The sequence below is a fragment of the Haplochromis burtoni genome, unplaced genomic scaffold (genome assembly GCF_018398535.1).
Source record: "Haplochromis burtoni strain Fernald_Lab_line unplaced genomic scaffold, NCSU_Asbu1 Contig_19, whole genome shotgun sequence".
Classification (NCBI taxonomy): domain Eukaryota; kingdom Metazoa; phylum Chordata; class Actinopteri; order Cichliformes; family Cichlidae; genus Haplochromis; species Haplochromis burtoni.
The window spans coordinates 731,737-759,398 of record NW_024582380.1 but is presented as its reverse complement, the minus strand read 5'-3'; the positions used below and the strand labels follow the sequence as shown (position 1 = coordinate 759,398).

The 27,662-nt window shown below is 41.4% G+C and overlaps 2 protein-coding genes across 5 annotated transcripts; one reads left to right on the top strand and one right to left on the bottom strand.

The window, feature by feature from the left end:
* Positions 1-338: 338 nt before the first annotated feature.
* ints6l (integrator complex subunit 6 like) lies at positions 339-22,682 on the bottom strand. Of its 4 annotated transcripts, XM_005916580.3 has the most exons (19): positions 22,305-22,628; positions 22,108-22,185; positions 16,333-16,482; positions 9,748-9,837; positions 9,372-9,555; positions 9,128-9,256; positions 8,498-8,661; positions 7,929-8,081; positions 7,556-7,688; positions 7,087-7,181; positions 6,888-6,998; positions 6,093-6,308; positions 5,847-5,973; positions 5,575-5,717; positions 5,252-5,483; positions 4,798-5,172; positions 2,642-2,735; positions 2,138-2,233; positions 339-592 (listed from the first exon to the last, which is right to left on the bottom strand). In XM_005916580.3, the coding sequence occupies exons 1-19, from the start codon at positions 22,413-22,415 to the stop codon at positions 589-591; spliced, it is 2,685 nt and encodes an 894-aa protein (XP_005916642.1). In that variant the 5' UTR covers positions 22,416-22,628; the 3' UTR covers positions 339-588. The 4 variants fall into 4 exon arrangements, 3 of the variants coding, with proteins under 3 accessions (XP_005916642.1, XP_042074377.1, XP_005916644.1); XR_006054091.1 differs by lacking the exon at positions 339-592 and having other exon boundaries at positions 2,199-2,233; positions 2,642-3,848; positions 22,305-22,674; XM_005916582.3 differs by lacking the exons at positions 339-592; positions 2,138-2,233 and adding an exon at positions 3,764-3,848 and having other exon boundaries at positions 2,643-2,735; positions 22,305-22,629.
* An 866-nt stretch (positions 22,683-23,548) lies between these two features.
* Positions 23,549-27,141, top strand: mospd1 (motile sperm domain containing 1). Its single transcript, XM_005916587.3, has 6 exons — positions 23,549-23,678; positions 25,057-25,342; positions 25,451-25,526; positions 25,615-25,835; positions 26,174-26,335; positions 26,455-27,141. The coding sequence occupies exons 2-6, from the start codon at positions 25,186-25,188 to the stop codon at positions 26,484-26,486; spliced, it is 648 nt and encodes a 215-aa protein (XP_005916649.1). The 5' UTR covers positions 23,549-23,678; positions 25,057-25,185; the 3' UTR covers positions 26,487-27,141.
* Positions 27,142-27,662: the final 521 nt, after the last annotated feature.

Here is a 27,662-nt window from a genome sequence, read left to right as displayed (position 1 = left end):
GTAAAATTACAATTTGTTGTAATCAATGACAAAGGGTCACCAAGAAAATAGGTCCAGCTGCCGTGCGTGTCGCAGAGCTCTGCTCCACAACTCCATCATTCTGTCAGACACACACTGAAAGTGTTGTGTCTGCAGCATTTGCTCAGTTTAAAAGTGAGGCTTTACAAAAGAAACACAGACTCTAGAGACTTTATGGAGGTTAAACCAAAACTGCTTGAATAAAAAAGATGAAAGTAAGCGAGCTGTGTGCTCATCAACTGTTTAAGTCTTTAAAAAAAACACCAACTTCAAGCTAGAACTACACAGTCTGACGCACAAAACACCGTTCTACCCGTGGCTTAATTTTTTATCATTTTTTTTATTTTTTTGTTTTGATGAAAAAAGAAGTAGGTTCATAAAACTTTCCACTTTTTATATGTATTTTAACAGTTTACAAAAATGGCTTTGAACATTTGTCTTTCAAAATATTTCTTAGACTCTGAAATAAGCAATTTCACAAAAATAATCTCTATTCCCTATGAACATTAAAAAGTAGTGTACATCTGTTGTAAAAACAAGGAGAACTCAGGAGGAGTGCTGACGCCGGGTTCATCTGAAAAGCAGCAGAGGAGAAATGCAAAAGGTTCAACTTCAACAAAAAGGCGACTGCTGGATGCAAAACTGCGTTACGCTGGGGAACCACTGGAGCGTTTGAGGTGTGAGGATGACTCGGGCGTGAGTGTGCGCCTGTGGAGTTGCAGGAGTGACCCATGTTGTATTGCTGTGATGGCAGGTGAGAGGAAGAATGCTCCTCGGTCACTTAACCATTAAACACTGCTGCTTCTGTGCAACTATCAAAAAAACACTGATTCGGCTACTTGGTGCTGTCCTTCAAAGTCACGCTTTAAAAGGTTGGAGCTGGTTGTGGGTTCAGAACATGTTGGGAGCTGCCATGAGTGAGGCATATGTGAATCTTATTTAATGCTGTTTGGGGTTGGGCAATATGGTCATATTCACACTATGAGTTTGCTATACTGACTCAAATCTATTACACACCAATACTGAACACAGTATTTTCCATAATGTGCAGCCTGCTGACTGATTTAGCCATAAATACACATTTCTAATGCATTCCCAGAAAAGCAACGCTATATTGCTACTAAGGGTGGGTTTAAAAAACTCGCTTTTCTGATTCAAATCGATTTTAGCTTGAATAACGCGTTATCGATTCATTATATCCTGAATTGATTTTTAAATACATGTATTTTAAATGTATTTTACCAGCAATGTCAGAATCTCCGGTTAAAGCTCACAAAATTATTTCAGCAACCACCAAACAGCTAAAACAGCAAACGAGAGCAGGTAAACGGATTCTGCACGAAGCGCGGATTGTTCAGCCGATGGCACGGACACGGACACGCCGTCGGGCTGAAAGCCGACATCTCACAGATTCTGATGCTTAAGGTTTGGATGTCTCAAATCTCTGTTTTCTGTTACTTCTGCTACTATGGCACTCATAGTCCTATTCCCATATTGCCCACCTCTGATGCCAGTGCAACCAGTAATAATGGGGGCATATTGATCAACAGTAACATGGACAACAAAGTGCATCCTGTTGCCGATTTAACACAAAAAAATATGAGGGTTTGTCTTGCTTCTGGACAGTATTTCTCCTTCCATCCGTGAATTTCCATGAATGCACATTTTATTACCCATAAAACACTTTTCAGACCAGCTGAAGAAGGGCCTGTTTTGTTTTGTTTTTTATTTTTTAGCATAACTATCCCAATAAGCCAGTCTACCCACTGCTTTGCTGGCTTACTGTGTTATCTGTCTAATGGAGTGTATGTGTGGTTTCTGAGCAACGTCCCCATACAGACAAAAGCCATATGGGTGTTTAAGGCATCTGTCAGAGGATTATTTTTAAAGTGTCTGTACTCATCCCCTGTGGAGCTGCTCCCCAAGGCCCCTCCTCTGAATAAGCCCTCTGCCTCTAACAGGATGTGACGTACAGCACAGGGACTATCAGTGCATTTGTTCCTCTCCCAAGCTGGTTTCCAAATCGGAATTTCTGAGGCTTGGTCTAGAGGGATGCCTCTCTTCGGGTTGCGATGTCCAGCCGGCAAGAAAATTTAAGCAAAAGTGGCTTTGTCACTACCTGCCATGGTCATTGGGAAGCTGTGGTGTTGTTTGCTTCTCCTCCAGCTCCGTGAGGGCGTTCTCCAGCTGCTGGATCAGTACTCGCTTCTTGAACCTGTTCGGGACATGTTTAGATGTTACTTTGGATCACAGCGACGACTTTTCAATAACAGGAAGAACAAGGAGTCGTGCGACATCAACCTCACATGAAATCAGTGTAAGAAGAGACAGAACAGATGAATCCACAGATGAACTGCGGCAAGGTGTTTGGAACAAGTGCAGTTGTAATGCTGGTGGGAGCTCACACTATCGATTTGATTTCCTTTTCCAGCTTACTGCAGTGGGAACCTCAAACTTTATCAGAGTGCTGCAGATGAATTTGATTCAAAGGGCTATGAAATGAATGCCATTGAAGCCGCAGTGCCTCAGAAACACTGAACTCACTGTATGTCAGTGCAGCGACGCGCTGTTTAACAGGCTTGTCCGGGGATTTCAAAAGATTCAAAGCCGCTCAGTTTCTTACCTCATTGCTTCTTTGATGGCGTGCTGGATAAAGTACCTCTGTACGTTTGGCGGGCCTTTCACCTGCTGCAGTAGTCTGAGTATTGCATCATAGTCTGAGAAAAGGCACAAGGTAAGGAAGCGGTTCAAATGTTCCCAGTACGTCCTCAAATTAGAAATAAAATGAATCAGTATTTTACATTTCTCTGCCACCTCTGACTGATTTAGCTGAGAAATCAAAAACAATTTGGGATTTATATGAAAAAAAGTTTTTAAAAATGTGTAAACATATTGTTAATGTTGTATTACTGGCCGCACAGCTGACAGATCCATTATGTTTTATTTTTTTTTAAAAATACTGCAATGTTCCTCACTGGGTGCACATAGACTGTAAATGGGCTACAGCTACCTCTTCTCTGATGTAATGAAAAAAAGCTAAAAATCAGAAAACGAATCCAATTTTAAAACATGTGAAAGTGTGATATGATCAAGCATTAAGGACAATCAAGCTTCGACCTTTAACTTTACCCCCATAAAGACGACATCTGACAATAACTCTAACAGACGCCCAAGGAGAAAAGAGTTTTCATGTGTTCGAAGAGGTTTAACATCCGTTTCATCCGAACTTTGAACTAAAGGGAAACATTTTATCTTAAAAGAACATTTTAAAGGCACAGCAGCATAATTCCCCCACCAACAATGACCAAAGACTGTTTTAGAAAGTGCATCACTCAGTCTAATTACCTTTTTAGAGCATCTTTATCTGGGAGTTCACATGAAAAACTAAATGCATGGGGATGAAAATCAGGACCCTGAAATCTCATCAGATGACTAGAAATCAGCTTGTGCTGGAACTCATAATCAGATGATGAATACGAACCGTAGATTACCTTAGATTAATAAGTATTAAATGTAAACAGCTAAAGAAGTCTCACTGTGGCAAGATTTAAACATTATGGGACGAATGCTGCTGTTTTTGGCTACGATGCGCTCGCCTTTCAGTGTACCAACTTCCTGATAAAGTGAAGTATAATGTAAAGAAATTCGCTGTTGAAAGGACAATGTTTTCAAGTTCAATAAATCCACTGTGATCGGGCGCCGATTTAGCTCAGTGATTTGAGCAGGCCGCGGGTTCGAGTCTGACCCGCGGCTCTTTGCCACGTGTCTTCCCCTGCCTCTGTCTTTGCTGTCCCTTCCTGTCATTTCTTCACTGTATCTGTCAACAAAAGCTGAAAAAGACCCAAAAAATCAATAAAAATCAACTGTGATAATTTAAATCACAATATTGTCCAGAATGTCCGACCGTCCACTACAAACACTAACACAAATATTTTAAGCAAACAAAAAAATCTGAAAAGGTTTGAGGAACTCTTTTGAACTTTCTCCAACGTCGTCTGAATAAGTCCGTGTTTCATGCACTTGAAATTGATCATTTTTATTTGAAATTAAATATTTCTTTTTAAAACATGCACTTTTTCCTAATAAACTATACAGACTGTCACGCATCAGTCTTAGTTCTGTGTTTTGCTTCTGCTTCTTTTCATATTGACAGTCTTTTTTGGCTATTATTAATATGAAGGCCTGGAAAAATATGTTTTAGAGACTCACCAATTCCTAATGTAGCCGTTCACACAGACCACATAATTTTGCTTGATAATTTTTGGCATTTTTTCCAATCAAGCTTGAATTTTCCGATTTTTTGCAAATAAACAGATGTGACTAATCAGGCCACTGCCTTTGGTAACAAGTGACCTGGTAACACACATATACAACTACTAAAATAATATTATTATAAATCAGACACACAGCTAGATGCTGATTCAGGTCAGTTAGCTCTCTGAAATGATTTCACAGCTCCCAGCTCTGCTAACAAAAGATCAAACTGCCCACTGACGCCCTGAAATATGTACGGAAGCGGCCGTGATGCAGTTTCATCTCCTGGATCGAACCCTGAGGAATTGGATGAACTGAGAATCTGTTTCTTCCTTTTCTTGTTGTGAAACATCAGGGCCAGCTCATCGTGGTTTGATGGAAACTTTTCATAAAATCGTAACGCTTACGTTACACGGCAATGCCAGAGCTGAAAAATTCTGAATTTTGTGTTGGTTTTTTTTGCAAAGCACTCTTTGTGTAAAGATCTTTAATTATGATATTGTTGAAAAACAAAAATGCACTCACTTCGTCCGGGTTTGCGGACCTCCTTGATGACCCGCGTCCGCAGCTCTGCCAGGTTGCCGTCTAGTGGAGCTATGAAAATGATCTCAGGCACTGCCGGCTCAGCGTCAGCGCCATCCAGCTGGCTCTGTGGACTCAGGCGTTCACAGTTGTGCTTCTCCTCCAGCGGCTGCTCGTTTAGATGATCTTCCACCAGCCTCTCCTCCATCGTGCCGAGGTCCTCCCCGCGAACTGCTGCTCCTGTCTCAACGTTCTCCTCTAAACTCGGTGAGGATGTATTCCCTGCCTCAGTTTCCATCTCTGCAGGCCAGATTTCCCCAGAGTCGAGCCCGAGAGCGCTGTCGCCATTACTCTCTGTGACCACCATGCTATCCACTGCTGATGATGCAACAATGAACAGCGTGAGCCTCATATTCACCACCTTCGAGCATACTTTGTTATTACCTTCGCATCTTACCTTTGTTCTGTGGACCCGGTTTGAGGAGGTTCTGCTGCCCCTGAATCCCTGCTAGGTTCTTCCCAATCACCACATGGTTGGTGTTCCCTGATGGGGTCTGCGGCCGCCGTAGCAACGGTGACATGTTCCGCCTTCTCTTCACGGTAGCTCCCGAATTGGAGTCACTGGAATTTCCTCTCTTCTTATTTTGAGGGCCTGCTACAAACTCATCCGCCTCATCGATCATCATCCCCTGGGAATAACAGACAGAGAGAGGAAACCGTTACACAATGTAAGGGCGCGATACGGAGTGAAGACATCTGTGTGCAGCTAAACTGCATTACCTTCTTATCCTGCTTGAAAGGGTTCCCAAATGTGTGCAGCCGTTTAGGCTGATCGGGATCAATCTCTCTCAAAGGAGATGGCATCATTTTTAGGTACTCCTGATAGTTTCCCATCTGAGCCACTGGAATACTGTGCAGGGAATCTAACAACCACAAAACGATGATTTCATGAAATGTTGCAGTAACTACACCGGATTCCAGCTGAAGAAACGCATGATGCAAGCTCATTAAGTTGTTGCCTCCCACTAGCAACACACTGCGTATTGACTTACCTTCATCTTGCCCTCGGATCAGTTTTAGTGACGTCCGCAGCAAATTGGAGCGCATTCGTGTGAGCTGATCCAGGAGGTTCCGTCTTGGGATGTCGTAGGCATTCCGATAAGCTTGAGGCTTTACATCCTGCAAACACATCTAGTCAGAAAGAATCCTACCAAATACTGTACACGCTGTGTTTTCCCTCTCTGCTGAGAGAAAGTATGCCACACACTGCACAAAGTGTCCGACTGTCCTAAACCTACCTTGTTGAGCAGGACGATCTGGAAACCGGCAAACTCTTTGAAATTAATGTCCGGCAGGCGAAGGGGCCCCTCCCCCGTGATTCCCTGCAGCAGCTGCTTAAAGTCTCGCCGGTGGGCTAGAGAAAGCGAGCTGGAGTGGTTCTTCACCTTTATGCCAGTTTCCTGCGGAGCCTTTTTCCCCACCGACACAATCAGACGATCCGACTCCATTTTTGCCTTCGAGCCAACAAAACAAAATCTCAGTATGAGGATAACAAGCAAAGTGAAATGAGTGAAATATAATTTGGAAGACATCTCTCCACTCCGTTTCTTGGCAGTCTTTCGTGCAGATAATTTCAGCCACAGATAATCATATTAAAAAATAAGACAAGTATTTATAAAGACTTTATATCCTCATGTAGAAACTCTTTTAGCTCCACACTTGATAGTTAAATTATGGCAGCACAGGACTCATAGCTGTATAGTCAGCACCTGTATCTGCAGCAGATGGTGAGACTGTCACTCCTGAAAATATCCAGTCAGCGTGCATGAGTTTCCAAACTATGACTTGAATAATACTTCCACTTAGACGCCGCTGCTTGATGCTTAACATACTCTTCAAACTAACAGAAGAAATAAGATAAGAAGCCTTTGATGGAACCGGAGGCCTCACACAGCATCAGTGCTCGTTGTCTTTGACAAGTTTATAGTTTCAGTTCAGTCTCCTCAGCGCTTGTGTCGTTTAGTCTGATCTCTACATTTCATCACGATCAATAAGCACCACAAAACCTCTTTTACTGCCTGGAAGTGACTTACCTGCTGGCTGAGCTTCTTCAGGTAAGAAATGACGCTGTAACTCAGTCCGCAGTCCATGGTGTCCGCGATAAGGTTAGGTGCACCCATCATCCTCAGTGCCTTTTTCAAGGGCTGTCAGAATTTAAGATGTTAGTTACAAGAAAAACACCATAAATCCATTTAAACTAAAGGCAGCATTAAAGATGTTGCATTCATTTACCAAGAGGTAGTATGGAGGCATCGTCTTCAGGTACATCTCAAAGGCCTGTCGCCACTTAAGGTTTGGTTTTAGTTTGTGCACTTTGAAAAAATCGTCTGCAGGGAGAAGGAGAAAATGAGCAGTGGGTTAGTCTGAGAGATTATAGCATCTGCATCAGTGTCCAGCTGCAGCAGACCCACTGATCCACATGCATCAGTACTGAGGATGATGATGGTAAGTCTACAACAAGCTTTGAAACACACATAAAGACCCAGACAATATTCATGTCTTGTACAGAATTGTTAAAGATAAACCTTTTAATGATGTTCTGTGCTGTTAGACTGATACTTGTCATGACTGGAGATGATGAGGTGTCCCAGAAAAGGAGAGCTTTTAAATATGATGTCAGCTCAGGCCTACTGACCCAGAAGTTGTAGTTTTGGGTTTTTTTAGGCCACCCTAAAGACAAATTTACTACAATATGTCTCACCGAGGAGTGGGAGAAGGACTGGGTAGTTGTACGGCATAACAAACAGATTAACACAGGTGAGAGTGGTGCTGGCTTTAAGGTAGCCAAAAGGATGCCCCAGGTCATTCTGCTTCCCGCTGCTGCTGACAAACACCTGAGGACAGCAAGAGAAAACATGAAGGTAAAGCAGAGCTGCTAAAAATGAAGCCAAGCTGTATTCACAGAGCTTTAATGGCGTGACCAACAACTACTTCATAACAGCCCAAAAAAGGTGAAACGCTATGATGAATTTAGCAAGTAACCTCATTATGTCTGGGTTTCTAGAAAGTCCCCGAGGCAACACCTGTGACTTTGTAAACAAGGCAAAGAGCGTTAGTGGAAGCATTTACTCTACCTGCCAGCACATGTGTGGGGACTTCCTTTCCAGGATGTACTGGGTGAGCGGAGAGGGCTCCAGTTCATACTTGTCGAAGGGAAGCTTGTCGATCACCATGGGTTCACAGTCCACGCAAGAGAAACGCACCACGGGGTGAGCAGTGCGAGGTGGCTGTGAGCAGCAGATGGAAATGAGCAAACTGTTAGGTGTGTTTGTCTTTGATACACAATCCTCTGACGTCCTTATGACAGCAGTATATAACAAAGCATTAAAGTTTTACAGGTAATCGCAATTATGTGTGTGAATGTGAGAGTGAATGAATAGTGGCATTGTAAAGCGCTTTGGGTGCCTTGAAAAGCGCTATATAAATCCAATCCATTATTATTATTATTATTATTATACTGGACGGTTACTAAAAGGTGTTACAGAAAAAAACTGGTGCCAATAAAAGAGAAAGGAAGTAAGAGAGTTTGCGTGTCCATAAAGCTACACAATACAAATATTGACATATAATCAAACACTATAAGATGTAATCTGAAAGACAGACTAAGAAGGCTGCTGAGGTATTTTGAAGCTTCTCTGCTCACTAGGGTTGGAGAGTTCTGGTCCGGCCAGAAGGACTCTGGTATGGGCCAATGCCCGACTGGCACCCCAGTCTTTGGGTTTGGTCGCACATAGATGAGTTTGTGGCAGCTGTGCCATGGCTGTGGGCCGAAGGATGACACAGGCCGATTTGAGTCCACAGAATTATCTGGAAAACAAAAAAAAAAGAAAACAATAAGCGGGCTGATACTAACTGTTCTACTTGGCAGGATCACGCCACGTTGACTGATATGAGCTAAGAGGCAAATAAGAATACGTTTGCACGAACGGGGGAAAAAATAACAAAATATGCAAATGGGAAAGAACAGAATTTGATTTTAGTTGATCACATTCATCCAAACTACATTCAACAAGGAATCTCTAGTTTCTCTTTCACTCAAAAAATGATTCTTTGCCCTCTTAAACATGAAGCGATAATTTTAAATAAAATGCAACTTAAACATATCAAATCAAAGGTTTATTTATCCAAATAACTAATCATTAAGTACTTGGCCAAATTAGAAAATGCACTCAGTTCTCCTTTAATTTCATTTACTGTGTTTAAAGTTTAAACAGGTGAAAAACTTCATCCTGGGATTTGAACTTTTAATGGTCGCTGCGTTCTGATCACTCACCTTCCCCAATTGGAGGCGGATCTGGCCCGTTTTTTTCAAAATTAATGACAACACCGCTTTGAACCTTTTGGACCAGAGACTCCAGACACTGGTTCAACATCCTCTGTGTTCGCACGCAATATGATCGCCCTGAGCGGAAAAAGCAAGACACACGCCGATCAGGCATAAGAGAATTTATTGTGGACTCTACCCCAAAGACTGCAGACACACAGTGAATGAATGAAAATAGGAAAACATGACAAACCTCCAGTAACTTCACACATCTGGGTGATTGCAGACTCATCCGTGGGGACACTACCAAGTTGCTCATTATCTGGTGTAGCTGCTCCTGGCAGCCTCAGTACCAATGCAAACAGACGCTGGTCCCAGCGAAAAGGCTCTTTGGTCAGCTCGCTGCCAGCCAAGGGAGAATTCAGAGGCAGGTGCAGCTACACAGCAGACAAGAATGAAGTAGGAGAGCAAGTTAATAAGTGGAAATGCAAAAGGTCGCTCGTTTTACAGATCTTAACCTTCAGATGGCTTCAGCGACTCAAAGTATGACATGTGTGTACAACAGGCCCAGCTGGAATCACTGTATAAATACTACATGGTAGTGCCACTGCATTTGTTTGTGCTCTCACCTCATCTGGCACTCCCGAGCTGTGCGTGAGCTTGTTCCCATCAGTGATGGTGATGATCACAGATGGCTCAAGGAAGAATGGGTTGCGGCCCTGAGAGGGAAACGATAACATTCAGCAATTAATTCCAAGTTCAATACTAAATGGAAAAAAACACTGAGGCCATTTATTTTCACTACTCTGACTTCTTTTTTTTCTTTGCATTCCAACTCACTGTTCAGGGCTCTGTGGATGAAAAGGATCATAAAATTGGTAACACATGTGAACCTAATAACACAACCGTTACACGTTGCACGCTTCGACTAATTGCAAAATGCTGGTAAACCGTTTAAACAGACATCTACTAAGATGCAGAATCATTATGGAATTACCATCCCACAGAAACTACATGTAATCTTTTTCTTTGTGTGTGGGTGAATCTGTAAGGTGCAAAGCGTCCGTGTGTTCCTTATTAATAAGGACAAAGGCCTTTAGTACTGCGCTGCAGAGGTCAGCCTCATCTAATTCAAACACACAGAGAATGCTTAAGTAGATTTAAACGCTCCTGATGCACAGAACTCGGGTCACTGCCCGAGCGTAGTAATCCATCTGTGCCTTAGAGCAGGGGTTTAGAAAAAAGATGTACTTGACGAGAAGATGACTGGGTTAACTGAAGCGAGGTCGAGTGGATTAGGCAAAAGTCTCTATTCTCCATGTTGTCTCCAGGTACATGATGTCTTCCTCTTATTACTTCAGTTACATTTACTCCAACTTAAGTCTTAATTTGGGTTTAGCCATAAAATGTCTCGGTTATAAACACATATCAGACTCCGCTATTCATTTTTGTACTTTTCTTTAAAAGTTAAAATGAGTAAAATCCACTTCTCCTTTCACATTATTCTGGTAGACCTGCCCTTGGTCACCTGATTAGTACATGAGCAGCTTAAACAAGCAAACCTAAATTAAAACATCAAAAAACATACAGGGTAAAATCAATTCAAAACTACATCAGTGTGTTAAAAGCACTATTGTGTCCCATAATTTCTTTTTAAGACAATGCATTTATATCACTGACTAACAGTTTAAAGCAAACACACAAGGGCAGAATGTGTGAATCCATTTTTCCACCTTCAACTCCACAAAAGCTGTGAACTGCATGCAGATGCATTAAACAGTAGGAATGCACAAGATTAAGACTGTGCATGCCTCTGGTGCTTAATCAATTCAGGTTTGAGAGTGCATCTCTGCTCTTGCTCTTGATGAAGGCGGTCGCACTTTTCTCCTCTCCTCCTCCTCCTCTCCCTTAGCTTCCCTGCTTAGCCTCTTATGTCCTTGTCTAGTCTCGTGTTTTTTGTATTACTTTTCCCTGGAACACTCTCTCACAGTCTGTTCTCTAAAACCTAAAAGAGAATTATGGATTTGATCAACTGGTCTCTGAATGAATTGACACCCCTTCTCAACGAGAAGTCTGGGCTCGGGTGAGCCTGACTGCTGAAGATATCTACCTATTCGGAACCATGATAACAGGGTTCTGTGCTGATCGGAGCTGGCTTGGCCCTGGCTTATCGAAGAATTAAGGAAGCGGAACCGGCTGTTCAAACCCCCACAAGGCTGCCCGCTGGGATTGAAATGATGGGACGAGGCGTGAGTTTCTCAAAATGGGCTCATTGAGTGCAGCACGGAGAAGATCTTGGAGAACGCACGGCTGCCGTGAATACTCAGAACAAGACCTCTGAGTGAAAAACTGGATTACATCTGGAGGGGCTAGCTCGAATAACACCTTTGAGCGCAAATTCGATCACATCTTGGGGAAGTGCACTGCGGTCGTGAGTTCTCAGAACCTGCTCTTTGAGCAAAAAGAATGACAACATCACGGAACGTAAGTTTGGATAACATCATAGAAAGCTCACGGCTCTCCAACGGGAGATTGAGAGACCAGTGTTGGACTGTTAGAACAGCTTTGAAATTCATATGAGTTGTTCGCACTAAAGTAAAAAGCACCATCACTTCATGCGGATACCCTCTCGGCGCCAGCTGCGGTCGCAAGGCTGGAGCCGAACAAAAAACACCCTGATAACGACTGTGTTTAGACTAGAGCTGCGTGATAGAACGATAACGATATGTATTGCGAAATAACTTTTCCTCGATAGAAAAGTTAAACTATTGCGATAGGCCTCATCTCTCTTGTCCTCTTTAAAAAAAAAAAGAACAACAGCCAATCCAAATTAAGTAGCGCAGAGCCGAACCAATCACAGCCGCAGCGTCACGTCACGTGACTTGTTACGTGCCGCACATGTGTATTTGTTTGGGAAGCAGCCAGCGGTAATGGAGGAAATGACTGACTAGAGAAAAATCAACCGAGCGTGACCGAAGGTTACCGAAGAGAAAACAGATGATGGTTCCAATGCCGGAGAGATTGTCGAACGGAAGAGCCATAGAAGTTCCGTAGTGTGAAGGTATTTCGGCTATTTCAAGTCTGACAAAAACAGAGTAGCGCGCACTGTAAATTGTGCCGAAAGCAAGTCTGGAAATACAATAAAGCGGTGCATGCTCAATCTCTGACTGGAAGCGCTAATTCGTCATTCGGCTTTTGTCAGACTAAAGTAACTGTTAAAACTGTTTGAAAAGCTCAGCTATACAACAAGGAGAGATTGAGAATTTCCTTTTAGTTCTCAGTTTATTTGATATTGACAAAAGTTAGTCAGTTTTGTCTGTTCTTCTGTAAAACAAACTAAGATTTATTTTTAGAATTAATATTTTGTTTCTAAGTGGAATTGACAATTTAGTCTGTTTCGTTTGTTCTATTTTGAAACTTAAACGCTTTAGGGCTGCCTTTTGTGTAGTTTGCAATATTTGCCTTTATTTATCTGAAAAAGTCTCATGTTCCTTAAGTACATCTACCCTGTTGAACTTATTATGGGAAATAAATATTTAAATAAAACAAGCTGCTGATTATTTCACATTTTACTTGTGAGCAACGGCACATTTAAATCTTACAAATATAGTTATTTGGCTTATATCGTGATAGATATCGTTATCGCCTGAAATGAAAAAAACATATCGTGATATGAAAAAATCTTATATCGCCCAGCTCTATTAGTCTGTTCCTTCCCATTCCATGCAAGGCCACCTGGGTTGGCTGGAAGACTGTTTACTTAGCCTAGCAGGGCGAAGGACACTGTCTCAGCTGAACTCTGGACACGCACACACATACATATACTGATATGCACACACTCATCCCTCCTCCCTTTCCAAACGCCTTCAACGCTCATTCCCTTCCGATGCTGACGGTGGATCAAGGAGACCAGCGCACGCAGGCCCGGATGTACTGTCTAAATCGGCTGTCTCTCACCCTTTACCCACCCCTGTTGCTTGTCATGTGTTTCTTTGGTGTATTAAGAGTTTTTTTTCATGTGCTATGTGCAGAGGTGTTTTTTTCTGTTCTCAAACTGATCTCCCTGTTGGAGCTCAGTCTGGGGGGAGTTATTTTTTTATCTCCTTATCTTTCCTCATGTTGTGCTTTTCCATGTTAAACCCCTCTGACCTGTCTTCCCCATGTGATGTTTTGTGTCATGTATGTATGGTCGGAGGGTAAGATGGCGCCGCCATTGCATGCAATAGGTCGGCAGCCTTATGAAATTATGAAATTTCCCCTTGTGGGACTAATAAAGGTATATCAAATCAAATCAAATCAACAGGTTTAAAACATTTCCTACATGATAATATGAGGCATGGTGTAAAATGAGACTGTCGAGCACACCGACACTGTCACTAAAACCTGCCATAAATGCTGCCATAAGACAGAGTCAAGGTGTTGAATACATCCAATATGTTTCTGATAATACAACCATTACCTGTAATAAAGTGTCATAAATCCCACATATGTTCGTTTCTAAACAGACAGAAATTCATTTATATAATTTGCACTCTGAAACTTTCCTGTTCTTTTTGAAGATAACCAGAATACAGCCAGTTGAGTCGAGTCCCCTCAAATTGTGCTCATTTACTAAGATTCAATCCGACTAATGACCAGAGATGGGCAGTAACACGTTACTTGTAACGCATTACTTGTAACGCATTACTTGTAACGCATTACTTGTAACGCGTTACTGTAATCTGATTACTTTTTTCAAGTAACGAGTAAAGTAAGGGATTACTATTGCAAAACGTAATTAGATTACCGTTACTTTCCCGTAGGAACGCTGCGTTACTAAAACCGTGATTTTTTTGCGAGAATGTCTCATGACAATGACGTAAGCGAGTGCGACGTTCGTGACAACAGCGTGCAGATCAACAATGGATAATATATCGAGTGCGGGAGAGAGTATGAGCGTGCAGCGTTTAAAGCGTGGAAGTACTGACCTTACTTTGAGTTTGATTCCATAAAAAGTGACAAAAACATTACGTCCGTTGTGCGTGGGAAGAAAACTTCTTTTTACAGCGAAAAAAAACCCTAAACAAGCACCGAGTGCGTACCACGTAATGGGAAATTCACAGAGAAACTCGCGGATTCTTCCACTGACCGCTGCGGCACACCTGCACCAGGGTAAACCTCCGCCTACCCACTCCTGCTTTACAGGTGAAAATAGAGCAACAGGACCGCTGAGTCTTTGACTTTATTTATTTTCTGCTGTGTTTTACTTGCATCTATTTGAAAGACTGAGTGTAAACACAAAAAATATTTTATTTTATGTGCTGGAATGTGCAGAAAATAGGTTTAAATGTTAAACTAATTTCTTCAAGTCAGAGAATGTTGCATATAATTAAATTTTTGCTTGATGCATAAAGTTAAAAGATTAAAACTGATAAAACAAGTTAAAAAAAGAGACTTTTCCATTTGATTACATTTTGTATGATGGATTATGCAGAAAAAGTAGAATTGGGCTGAAAGATCTATCGCTTTATCACCTCTTCAGGTTGTAAATCGTGTTTTTAAAAAGTAACTAAGTAACTAAGTAATTAATTACTTTTGAAAATAAGTAATCAGTAAAGTAATGGGATTACTTTTTGGGGGAAGTAATCAGTAATTAGTTACTGATTACTTTTTTCAAGTAACTTGACCAACACTGCTAATGACAACGTGTTATCTCACTGCATTTATAAACTAGACAGCAATTATTTGCAAACCTATGACAGTGCCTCTGAGAGCGACTGCAATCAGTCAGCCTGCAACTGTTTGCAGAAAAGTTGCCTCCTATTAGGCAAATATTGATATTCCATGGTATATCTATTATATATCAAAAATATCACATTTTACTTAATAAAATATCAATATTTGGTGTCTACTATTGTTACAATATTGCCACGCAAAATATTGATTATGACTATGACATAGACTACTGACTATGTTGTCCTGATTTTTTCTCCCCTAGCAAACAGTAACAGATTCCAGTGTGATTTGGTCACAGTCCTGTGTTTCTGGTTTCATTTATAGGCTGATATTCAGTGGGAACCAGTATGTGAGCAGGTGACAGAGAGGATGAGAAGAAAGAGAGACGATTTTTTTGATGAATGTCTGTGCAGATGTAGAGTCGGAGCACAGGATGGTGGAAATGTGATATACAGTAAATGGCTTCACTCAGTCAGATTTCATCCCAAACTCCAAGACGTCATGCACTAATGGGCAACTTTAACTGCATCAGTCAGCCCCACTACACAAGATTCCTGTGGTGAGACACTCAGTACTGTTGAGTGAGGTAATTTCAGACTCATGATTAACGGCTCATTCACATGAAAGTAAAAGTAGGACAGCAACCTCCTTGTGAATAGGAAAAAAACAGTTGGTTGCCTGATGATTGCACTCAACATTTTTGCTTTTGAAAAAACTGCAAGTAGTTGTAGCAACTTTATCACAAGTAAATTGCATAAGTCACCTGGTGGGGTACCCGTCTCAAAACCATCAGGATCTGATTGGGACCGACTGCAATCGCTCTCAGCCACACTGTGAAAGCTTCACAAATAACTGCTGTCTAATTTAGAAATGCAGACAAAGTGCCAACGCATTGCAATCAGTGTGAGTCTGTCTACGCAACCCTACTGTGACAAGTCTCTTTACAATAGGAGACTTGCCTCAAATGGTTGCCAGCTATAGGGTATATTCCGATATAAAAGCAAAGTTGCTCTACACCTGTATTACTCTGCAGACAAATCACCATCCTGCAACACTTACACCACTGTTTCTGAATTTCTATTTAAGATTGATGACATGAATGCGTAGTTATTGTAAATTTCTGAGTATGTAGCACTAACAGATTTGGGATTTTTCCTGACTTGTCACATTTTGTTGCCATATTATCACAAACAGACTGCCAAGTAACTGAAAACTATACACAAAGAGGAACAAGGAAAATAAACCTCACACTACACACAATAATCTGGGCCACCTTTGCAGATCATGTAAACATAAATTGGGATTTTGCTTTACTAGACTTGACGTATACAACGTGAAGTGCGACTTTGCTCATGCGTACTGTGGCTCTCCCTATGAATGAATCTGTGGGAAACATGGATGCTCGAAAAGGGCTTAAAAATAACTATGCAGTGTTGTGTTAACATCCATAACAAACAATGAAACAAGTTCTGTTTCAATAACTCTGAAACCTTTCACACCTGCCCGTAGTTGTCGATTCCCGAGATGAGGCGGTTGAGGTTAAGCAGGTCGAAGGCGGTGCGAAGAGCGTGTCCTAATGTTGTGAGCCCGGACGCCTGCAGATTCTTCAGCTCGCACATGAAAGTGGCATGGTTCTCCTTCCAGCCGGCCTGAAACACAAGCAGTGCAGAGACATGTGTTAAAGGCACAAGCAGTAGCGAAGGAGGTCTGAAGTCACTGTTCTGCAAAAAAGACTCACACCCACACATAGTTAGATCGTCATTATAAGAAAAAAAAAAAAAAACACAGCAAATTGTGTTCACTGAAAAGCTCAAACTGACCCTTTGGTAAGAGGAGTTTCAGTTTCACTGACTCTTTGCACCGTGGCGTAATTGTAACTATAAAATTTGATCAGGTAATGTGAAGTTCTGGAAATAGAAGATAACACTGTTGAAACTCACACCCACGTTTGAGCTGCAAGTTGCCTTTCAGAAAAGGTCTAATTTCATACATGACAAGCATCCAAAAATACACTTCCCAGCGCTGCCTGTCCTCCGTGACAGAGAGATACTGCTAAGAGAGGATGTGAGTGTGTAACTGCACTTGGACTTTTCTCCAGCGGGGTCAAGTGCTTTACCGCTGCAGATTCATGCTTAATCTAAGGATGACCTGCAAGCTTACCACTTCCTTTGCTAGGAGAGGGAGGGGAAGAGACAGAGAGAGAATAAAAAAGAAGAAGCTTGAATTGCTGGGATGAACACGAATGCTTCGAATCAAGCCAGTGGGTAGATTTTTGGATTAACATGAGATATGACTCCAAAGCCACGATTTAGATGGAATTTCTACACAGCACACTGTTATGTGAATGACATTAGATGAATATTGGGCAGTTATACAAGAAAACCTCACTAAAAACACTCAAGAGGGTTAGCAGCAAAGAAACCCAGACACAGATCATCCCTGACAGAAGTGTAAGGCTTAGTGTGCACTCAATAATTCAGACTACAGAATATTTCTATTTTCTTCCCACCCAACCTCATCTCTCTCTCCCTCTGCATCAACAATTTATTGCTTCTGTAACTGTGCAATCAGACTAGCTCCGTTCACTATAACCTTGTCCTTTATCGTAATCCTCGGCACACAAAGAAAGCAATAAAAGAGGGGACAGCAACAAAGACAAAGACAGGAAGAGCAGGATGAAGCTGAGGGTAGACTTTAGAATGAGGAAAAAGCACTTCAGCACCTGGGTGCTTCTGAGTGGTGGGGGGGTGAGAATCATGTTTTGGATTGTTTTAATCTATAACTGGTGGTGAATAGGGATGAGTACCGGTATCCGGTGCGTAACCAAACCAAAAAGCAGCGCACATTTCGGTGCTTTATTTCGGTGCTTTTTTTTCCTGAGCTGTGATACACTTTAGATTCTAGCCAATCATTTTACGTTTCCGAGGATAGTAGGCGGGGCCAGGTACGTACGTTCTGTTAGAGCAGAGCTACAGATTAAAATGCCCAAGGCAAAGCGGTCAAAAGTCTGGTTGTACTTCACAGCAAAATATACAAACTCAGCAGCAACAAGTGCTTTAAGCTGATCCTGTGATACTGTGCAAAGGAGGTAACACCTCAAATCCGATGAAACACCTGGCGACGCATAACGTTTTTTTTAAAAGCCGAGAAATGCGCCGTATTTGATAGCTTACTGCGAGACCTCACACCAAGCACGTCTACTGCGGGTGTGGTGCCTGTTATTGGACCCGGAGTTAGCAACATCCCCCAAAAACCCGAAGAGGAGAGTCCTGGCCCCTAGCCCTGCCAGTGTAGCAGAAATGATGACGGATGATGATGCAGCAGCAGCCGTTCTTCTCTGCGTGAGTAGCTTAATGTTGTTCGTGTGTAATTTACGTTGAGTAGGCTAACCACGTTATTACATTAATGCATGTAAGGTGAACTAGCAAACATCATCATAGCTACATGCGGCTGTCTTCTTGTTTGATGGCAGATACTCCCTTCACCCTGGCCAAAAAGGCTAAAATGACCAAAGAAAAAGTGGAAAACAGTTAAACATGAGAGGTTTTTGGACAAAGTTTGTGTTTTTTCCATTGTTTAAGCACTGCTTCCAGCCAAGAGTGATACCATATATGCCCCATAGCTGCAGAAAAGGCTAACATTGTTATCTTTTTACAAAAAAACAGCTGAACATGAGAGGTTTTTGGACCAATTTTGTGTTCTCCATTCTTTAAGCACCGGTTTGAGCACCGTTTAAGCACCGGCACCTTTCAAAAGTACCGGTTTGGCACCGGTATCGGATAAAACCTAAACGATACCCATCCCTAGTGTTAATTGCAATACAAGTAGATAATCTGAGTCCTATAGATAGCAATATAACAACCATATGAAAATTACACACAATATTTAATAAGATGAGATCAGGGTCATTTCCAACTTCATATTTTTATTCTTTGACTTATTTTAGTTCAGCAATGCAGCTTTAACAGAGAGTTCAAAATACTTATACTGGGCCTTGGCAGGTGCTTTCATTTCTTTCACGCTCTAAAGTAAGCAGTTTAAGATAGGGCTGCTCAATTAATCGAATTTTAATCACGATTACGATCTGGGCTTTCAACGATCATTAAAAATGACTGAGCCGATTATTAGCCCCTCCCTCGTGCTTTACTCTCGCGCTGCTCCGTGTGGCAAATCGAGCGCACCTCTCTGCATTTCGAACACGTGTCACAACAATTAAGAGCAGCGGTCCCAACCTTTTTTGCGCCACGGACCGGTTTATGCCCGACAATATTTTCATGGACCGGCCTTTAAGGTGTCGCGGATCAACAAAATAAAACTAGTACCGGTACCGAAAAAAAGAAGATTTATTCATAACACACGTGAAAAGACCCAGGAAAACCGAGTAACGATAAAAACGATAACAAAATAACGCTGAAAACCGATAAAAACCCTGAAAACTATACATTTCACACCTGAGCCTCAACTCTCGCGGCCCGGTACCAAACGACTCACGGACCGGTACCGGTCCGAGGCCCGGGGGTTGGGGACCGCTGATTAAGAGGACCCGAGGGAAGCTCGGAAAGCTAAGCAGAAGTTATTTGGAGAGGAGAGTGACTGCGTTGGTTGAAAAGAGAGGTAAAAAAAACTTCAGTGGTGTGGAAACATTATGGGTTCGCGGAGTCAGACGTGGATCAAGTAGACATAGTGTGTAAACTTTGCTACAGTGTCGTAGCTGCACCACAGAGCAACACTGCAAAGTTCACTAAACATAGATGTTTACATTTTTCATTTATTTTTTATATTGCAAACATTTGCACTGTTATCAGTATTTGCACACTATTTTATATTATTTTTTGACAATCTTTAAAGTCATTATTCAATACATTGTTATTGTTAAATAAATATCGTCAAATAATCGAGATCTCAATTTCAGTGAAAATAATCGTGATTATCATTTTTGCCATAATCGAGCAGCCCTAGTAAAGTAAGAGGAACTATAATCGTTCATTTTTAACTACAGGCAGATGTTGTCCTATTACAAGAGACCCACAGACCTCTTAGAGGTTCGAATGAACTTAAAACACCTGAGTTTCCAATGTGTTCTCAGCTTGTTATAATTCTAGACAAAGGGGAGTAGCAATTTTAATACATAAAAATATTAATTTCACAGTACTCGATACAGTTATAGATCCAGAGGGCAGATTCTTAATCATTAAACTATCTATACTTGATAAAAAGCTATGTATTGCAAGTGTATATGGTCCAAATGTTGATGATCCCTCATTCTTTCACGGTTTTTTCAGTGCACTCTCTGAACACTTAGATGGCACACTTGTTCTTGGAGGCGACCTCAACCTTGGACTAAATGAAGACATGGATAGGCTCAATACAGCGGGAACTCAGCGTAATTGGCAGTCCACAAATATAATCAAACAGTATATGAGCGACTTTGGTCTTTGCGATGCATGGCGCTCCCTTCACCCCACCAGTAAGGAATATACTTTTTTCTCACATGTCCATCACTCCTACTCTCGTCTGGATTATTTTTTGGTCAGCAGCTCACTGCTGAACGACATTTCAGACACTGAGATTCACCCTATAGCTGTCAGCGATCATGGTCCTGTATCTTTAACACTAATGCACAAGAATAATACTACGCCAAGAAAAAACTGGAGATTTAATATATCACTACTTAAAGATGAAGACTTTATTAAATATTTTAAAAAAGAGTGGACTTCATATTTGGACTATAATGACACTCCCGAAACATCAGCTTCTGTTCTATGGGAAGCAGGGAAAGCTGTGATGAGAGGTAAAATAATTTCTTTCTCATCACATAAAAAGAAAAAAGAAAACAAAAATATTCAGGAATTAGAAAAAAACATCAAATCACTAGAAGAAGCCTACGCGTCCCACCAAGATACATACAAATATATATATACATATACATATATATATATATATACATATACACACATATATATATATATACATATACACACACATATATATATATATACAAGTAATTACACAGTAGTCAAAAGTATAACTAGATTAATAGTAGTGAGTTGAATGTTTTAAATTTAAAATAAGCTTTTTTGAAACCTTGAATTAGTTTGAATAATAAATAATGATTTTAAGTATATTATCCAAATGACTGGGCATATGAAGATGGAGCATAAAATACTGTGTCACATAGTTTGCATTTAATTATCATGAGATATGATTTCAGAATCTCACTTCTGGTTTCAGTGTCTTTAAAAACACCGCTGCTCTTTGAACAGTTCAGAGTAAACAGTAACTCAGCTTTTGAGAGGATTATAAAGAACTGAAATGTGGAAGTAATTTGTCATCACACTGTGAGCTGAGCGATGCTTTCTAACATATGCTTTTGTACATTTATTAACTCTTCAGCTTTGAGCATTTTGCTTCTTGGTAGTGAGGCATGCAAACTATTCTGTTTTCTCCAGGCAGTGATGGCACAAGACGGAGTAAGCTCCCTGCACGCTGTGTTGAGTAGTAGAGTGTGGTTTGTAGACAGAGTTATGGAAGCCTGGAGAGACCTAATATAGTGTAGAGAGCAGCCACTGAAGCACACCAGGGACCTTAGGGGTTCATGTGGATTGTATTTTATTGGGAATGAAAAGATCAGATGGAGATATGTGTCTGGTCATAAAACATGTGAATAGATTATAGTCAGGAAACCTTTGTTGATATTAACCCCGTGAAATGATCGCAGTGATTCCCACGCTGTATTTATTTGTTCCTGTGTGTCTGTGCATGTATGAAGACTACTGCTCCTATGCAAGGACATGACGATCACTCGTATCGGGATGACAAATAATTATAATATGAATAATGAGAACATGAGCAAACTCATAAAAATACAAAAAAAAAGAGATCTCATGATGAAGAGGGCTTATCAACTTTCAGCCCAGATTGGCCAATGGCGATGCGTGACTGATGCAAGGGGCGGGGTAAAAAGTGATCGGCGGGCTCTTTGACCAGTCTACACGTTGTTATATTAAAAAAAGAGCGACGTCATAGCTGATAATAAATCTCCACGCCTCCATCTCAACGCCCGAGACTTTTCTCAACACAAAAGCAAAATGTCTGCTGGATGTTCGGAGGCAGTGCAGCTCCGCGTTTGTCAGTATTTGGAGCACTAATTTACCGTTTTTTGCCACCGGGAAGCCGCCCAACACTGACTACAAACCAGAAGGACAATAAAATCTCACTGACAGAAAAATACGAACGGCTTGTAAAATGTAAAAATGGCATCAGTTGCTAATTACCTTCACTCCGTATGGTGGATCATCGAATGTAACTAGCATGTACCTGTCGCCTCTACTAGCCGGGTCTCGGGCACGCAGCTGTCAAAAAAGAAAACCAAAACAACATATATTAATTTTGACCTATCTTCCCCAAGGAACCCTAAGCTAACCAAAGGTGCATACGTGCTGAAAAAGGTCGGGGTAAAATCATTATTTACCTTCATAAAGACCTCAACCGCGCCTTTAGCAACGTCCAGATACGTCGTACCCAAATAAGTGCGCTGATTCATAGAGGCGGACGTGTCTAACAGGAAAAGTAAAATAGGCATTTTAAATGTAAAGCCGCAGTTATATGCTTTTCTAAAATAACTATTATCCACATATGACCTATCGTGCAGCCCAACAGTTCACACATGTGTGTATATATTTGTTATAATAAGCCCCCCCTCCAGTAGAGGGCCGTTGCCTCTGCCCTCTCCCTATCTGCCTTTCTAGAGCTCTGTCTCGGCTCGCGCTGTTCAACTTCTGCTCCTAACCGAATGGAACGCCCAGCTCCTTTCAGTGCGACGCCATTGGCTGAGTCCGATGGAAATGACCACGCCCCCTCAAGCACAGATATAACGAAGTCGAAATGGCTTGTGAGTACAGTTTGTCAGTCTCCTGGTGTTGGGGGTGGTTATTCAAAAGCGTGATATAATGCCCTCGTATCTGTGGTCCCTTGAGGCTAGTTTGAAGCCACATAACTGTTTGTTGCAGTGTGAGAATTGTATTCTTAGACCTGAAATTTCTTGCCGCTTGCACCGTATCCCTCCCGCCCCATCACAACCTCACACGCGCGCCCACAGATGTGATTATTTTGCTGCGTTCAAGGCGTCTCAAAGGCTCCGTCCTTCTGACTAACGTAATAACAACGCATGTAGTTACATGACCTTGTTAACTAAAACAACAAAAACTGGGGAAGAAACTTACACATGCATGCTTGAGTTTGCAAATACCACAGCGGGAAAATAATTCTCGCTACCGAACCGTATTTTTTGTATCGTTTGGCCGTAATGGTGGTAACTCCGACAATACTGAAGTCACGATAGTGTGCTTCGATGCTACCATGATATTAAGAAATAACGGAAAAATCAAATTACAGTAAGTTTTAAAACTTTATACCAGCAGTTTAGAAAAATTCCTCATGCCTGGTGGAAGTTTAAAACAGGCTATTTCTTGTTTTCAGTTGGCCTATTTATACGTTATATGCTAAAGAAAACAATTTATTGCACTAGGAAAGTGTGAGTATACTTTACAACTGAGCACATTTTTTTCACAGCAGTTATGTTGTCAAAGCATTCTGCAAATATAATTAAATTATGCCTGGGGGATAAAGTTTTCTCTGCTCCGATCCAAACGTTGCCCGCGTGCTGGGAGAACATTTACGTTCTCACGTACTCGTCTTCTGCCATCCCAGCATGCACCGCGAGGTCTGCAGTACAATTATTCACAAAGAAAAAAAGGCTTGAGGAGCAACAACAACAGGGTGGGAGCAGAAGCACAGATCTCGTTTACAGCTCCAACGTTTCACGAACCCGTGTGCTGACAACAAGGTAAAGTTTCACTCTGACTTGCTATTGAAATTAAACAAATCTGCGCTTTGCTTTCTCAAATGACACTGCGTGTAGACAACGTTTAAGAGGCAATTTGCTATCAGCTGGGTTTTCTTAGCCGGCTAACGCTAGCCATCAGTATTGAACACCGTTAGCATTACAGTGAAAATATGTGTTATTACACGAGCAGATAAAGAACATGTTATACCATCGGTATTACTTAATAATAGGCACCGTATTAATTTAAAATCACAGTTGTTATAGATTTATGTCAAATATTCAACGAAAAACCTATTTCTGGTGTCTGTTTACGTTGTTACCTGTGCTTTAAAGGCAGTTTTGAGTTTATATACACTAACGAAATGCTAAAGAAATCTAGATAACTTAATAACATATCATATCTCATATACTGAAAGTGACTTCTCAGCATCGTGCTTCAAATGTAGTGATTTTATTGTGTTTTTCTGACGTGGAGCAAACTATACGTAGAAAATAAAAAGTGTTACGACACCACAGGTCTCGCTCCTCGAGTTCTTCCGTTACCATGTAAACACAAAGGGCCACGTGACCAGGCACATGGAGTTCACTTTAACTTTGTTTGCCTTTAATAAAAAGTTGTACCAATGAAATTGCCTTAGCTTTCTCGCTTATCATTAAGGTCTGAGTTTTGTTTCAAGTATTTGCCTTTAAAAATACACGTCGCGTTAAAATATAGCACGTGTAGGATTATCAGTATATAACAAAACCTTGCTGTGCTCAAGTTTTAAAGACGTGGGTTTAGGTGGTTTAGAAAAGGTTTAAATGTTTATCAATGTAAATATCTTATTACACTGTTAAATTTAAAAAACAGACTAAACTAAAACATTTAGATGAGTCTAACATTCTCATTTTTTTAATCACGTAAGTGATATAATTATATTTTTTGCTTTAAATACAGAGTATTTAAAAACAGAGTAAATCTAGAATCTAATTAAGTTATAAGTGTTTAAATGTACTTTTAAATATACTAGAATATCATAATAAAATGAAGGCTATGGGGGTGGGTTAACATTTGTTGGCGGGGGATGGCTTCACTCTTTGTTATGCAGTGGGGGTGAGGAAACAGAGGGTGTGAACCCACAGAGGTGGGGGAGAAGCTAAACAGACAAAGCATCTAAGAGGGAGGTGGGCAGAAACCTGCCTTCGAGTCACTAAAGTAAACAAACAGGCACAGTAAAGTGTAAGGTAACTAGAAGCTATAGGAGATATATGAAAAAATGAAAGAAATGTATTACCACTACACTATTACTAACCTATTAGAGTTTCATAAAATGTAAAAGAGTGACAGGCTGTTGCCTCTTGGCGTATTTTGCGTTTCATCACTTGTGTTTCTTCACAGTATCATGTCATGGCCCTAAGGAGCTGAGAGTGGGAAGTGCTGTTCACCTGAAGGGAGCTCACAAAGCTTGAGAGTTGCTAGAGAAGAGTTGGCGGGGCCTGGGCAGAGGGTAGAGCTCAGCGGGAGCCAATGCAGCAGCAGCAGCATCGACCGCCAGAGCTGGTGGGAGGAAGCCTTCCCGTGTTCGTGTTCCCCAATGAGCTCGTCTTCTATGCCGATGATCAGTCGTCTCACAAACAGGTGCTCACGCTCTACAATCCCTATGAGTTCGCCCTCAAGTTTAAAGGTTAGTGAGCAGATCGAAACAACATCTCTGTGTTTACGTATAATTGTTATGTTCATTTTTCATCTCCAATCACATGGCTACGTCGTGTATTGTTTTCCTCGTTGTCAGTGCTGTGCACAGCGCCAAACAAGTACACCGTGGTGGATGCAACTGGAGCCGTCAAGCCCCAGTGTTGCGTTGATATGTGAGTTAGTTCATGCTTTGGTGAACCTAAACTAGCAGATTGATTAATTTATTGCTGTCTGTACAGCTAACTTTCTGCATCCACGCAGAGTAATCCGACACCGAGATGTGCGCGCGTGCCATTATGGGGTCTACGACAAGTTCCGGCTGCAGGTGTCAGAGCAGAGTCAGCGGAAAGCTCTGGGCCGCAAAGAGGTGACGGCCACTCTCCGTCCCTCTGCCTCACAGGACCCGCCTAGCCCCCGGCCCCAAGATGAGGAACGCCGAATTGCTGACAGCGAGTTTTTTGAACAGACTGCATTCCAGACAGGTAGGAAAAAGAGAGGAAATCGCTGCTGTGTGAAACTGCCTCTAGATGGAGCCAAATTGTCACAAAATTCAATTGGTGAGCATTTCAAGCGATATCGCTTATTCTAATTTTATTATTGTTCTTCCAACCCTGTGTTGCTTTGTTTTAAATAATATTCTTAATTATACCCACATTAATTTAGTGCCACATAATCTGCTGTATATTGCTATTGGGTCCCCCTTCAGACTTAAATGGAAGCAGTTTAAGTTCGTTTGGTAAATTACCAGGCTTTTTCTGAGTTACACAAGTGATTGCACTCAATCTAAGTGTGTTTATTTGTGTGTATGTGACACTTGCAGAGAGCCGTCCTGTTGCTGGAGGACCCAGTCTGTTGACAGTACTGCTTGGGCTGGTGTGTATGGCCGCCCTGATGCTCCCGACACTGGGGGAGCAAGAATCTACTGTGCCTGTCTACCTCCACTTAAGTGTTAACAAGAAACTTGTAGCTGCTTATGTTCTCGGTGAGTAAAAACAGAAGGAAGTTGCATGTTCCATTCTGAAGTGAGAACCAGGCTGTTTGTTTTGACAAAGCGTGTGATGAAGTTTATAATACCTGGTGTTATTTCTTGTCATATTTTAGGGCTTCTTACAATGGTCATTCTACGCACATGAAGTGCCGTGAGCCGAAAGGAGGGAAGAAAAGAAACAGAAACATGAAGAGAATGTTCTCCCACCAGAGGCACTACTATGAGTAAAAAAAAAAGTAGAGCTGACAGCAGGGGAACAGGGGTACTTATTCGATTACCTCATCCTCTGAAAAATACATTTTAGCATACTTGTTTTCAAATCTACACATTTGTGTTAATACATACACGGAACTAAAGTGACGTAAATGGGAAGAGCTGTCGTGTGTAAGGTCAGAGTGAGGGGAGCTGTCCCTGAGATAAAGGGCCTGTGAAGAAGCGTGAGGCCATTTGCTGTTGTTTGGCCTCACATATTGTCTGTAACTCTGTTGCCATTATGTGAAAGAAAGTGGTCATTTCAGTGTGAAGGAATCAACATGCAAACGCGGTACTTGTATATAAAGCCATTAAAGTTTTGTTACCTGTTACCATTATTAAATTGATGTTTTTTTAAAGCTTTTTAGAGTAGACTGAAGACTAAATGCCGTTCCTTGCATGTGTGGATACTTTGTATGAGTGGGCTTTAAGTTTGTTAGCAGTAAGATACTTCTACCTATCACCAAAGGAGGGATCTCCTCTTGAAAGAAGAATGGTTCGCTTGCCATGCTTTATCAAATGTTTAATAAAGTCTCAATACAGCTGTAGTGTGTCATGTTCAAAGATAGATTCTGTTTTATTTTTTACACATTACATGTTGTGTCAGGAAAGCACACGGCACAGAACAGGACAATAAAGCTCCTGTTAGTTTTGCAATGATGGTGCCTGAAAATAATCCAGCGGTCTCCCTCGGGGAAGGGGTGTCATCTCAAAGCAACATGATGTGCAGCTGCTTGGGAACCAGTTGCCTCTAAAGCTGTAAATAAGGCAGAGAAATAACACTGAAGAAATTATACAGAGAGGGACGTGACACTCAAGAGAATGCTGAACTGAAATCTGTGGAAGCATTTTCCAGCAGCGAAGATGGAGGATACGCATGCACAGGGTTGTCTGAAGGCATGCAAGACATTATGCACACATTGTTCTATGAAGTATTGAGATATTAATAAAAGTGAAGTACTATGAAATTACATAAATATTAACAAAACACAGCTAAATACAACCAGGAGTGAGAAGAGGTGATCAAAGCCACCACAGAGTAAAGTCTGGCCTCCCCAAACAAACGGTG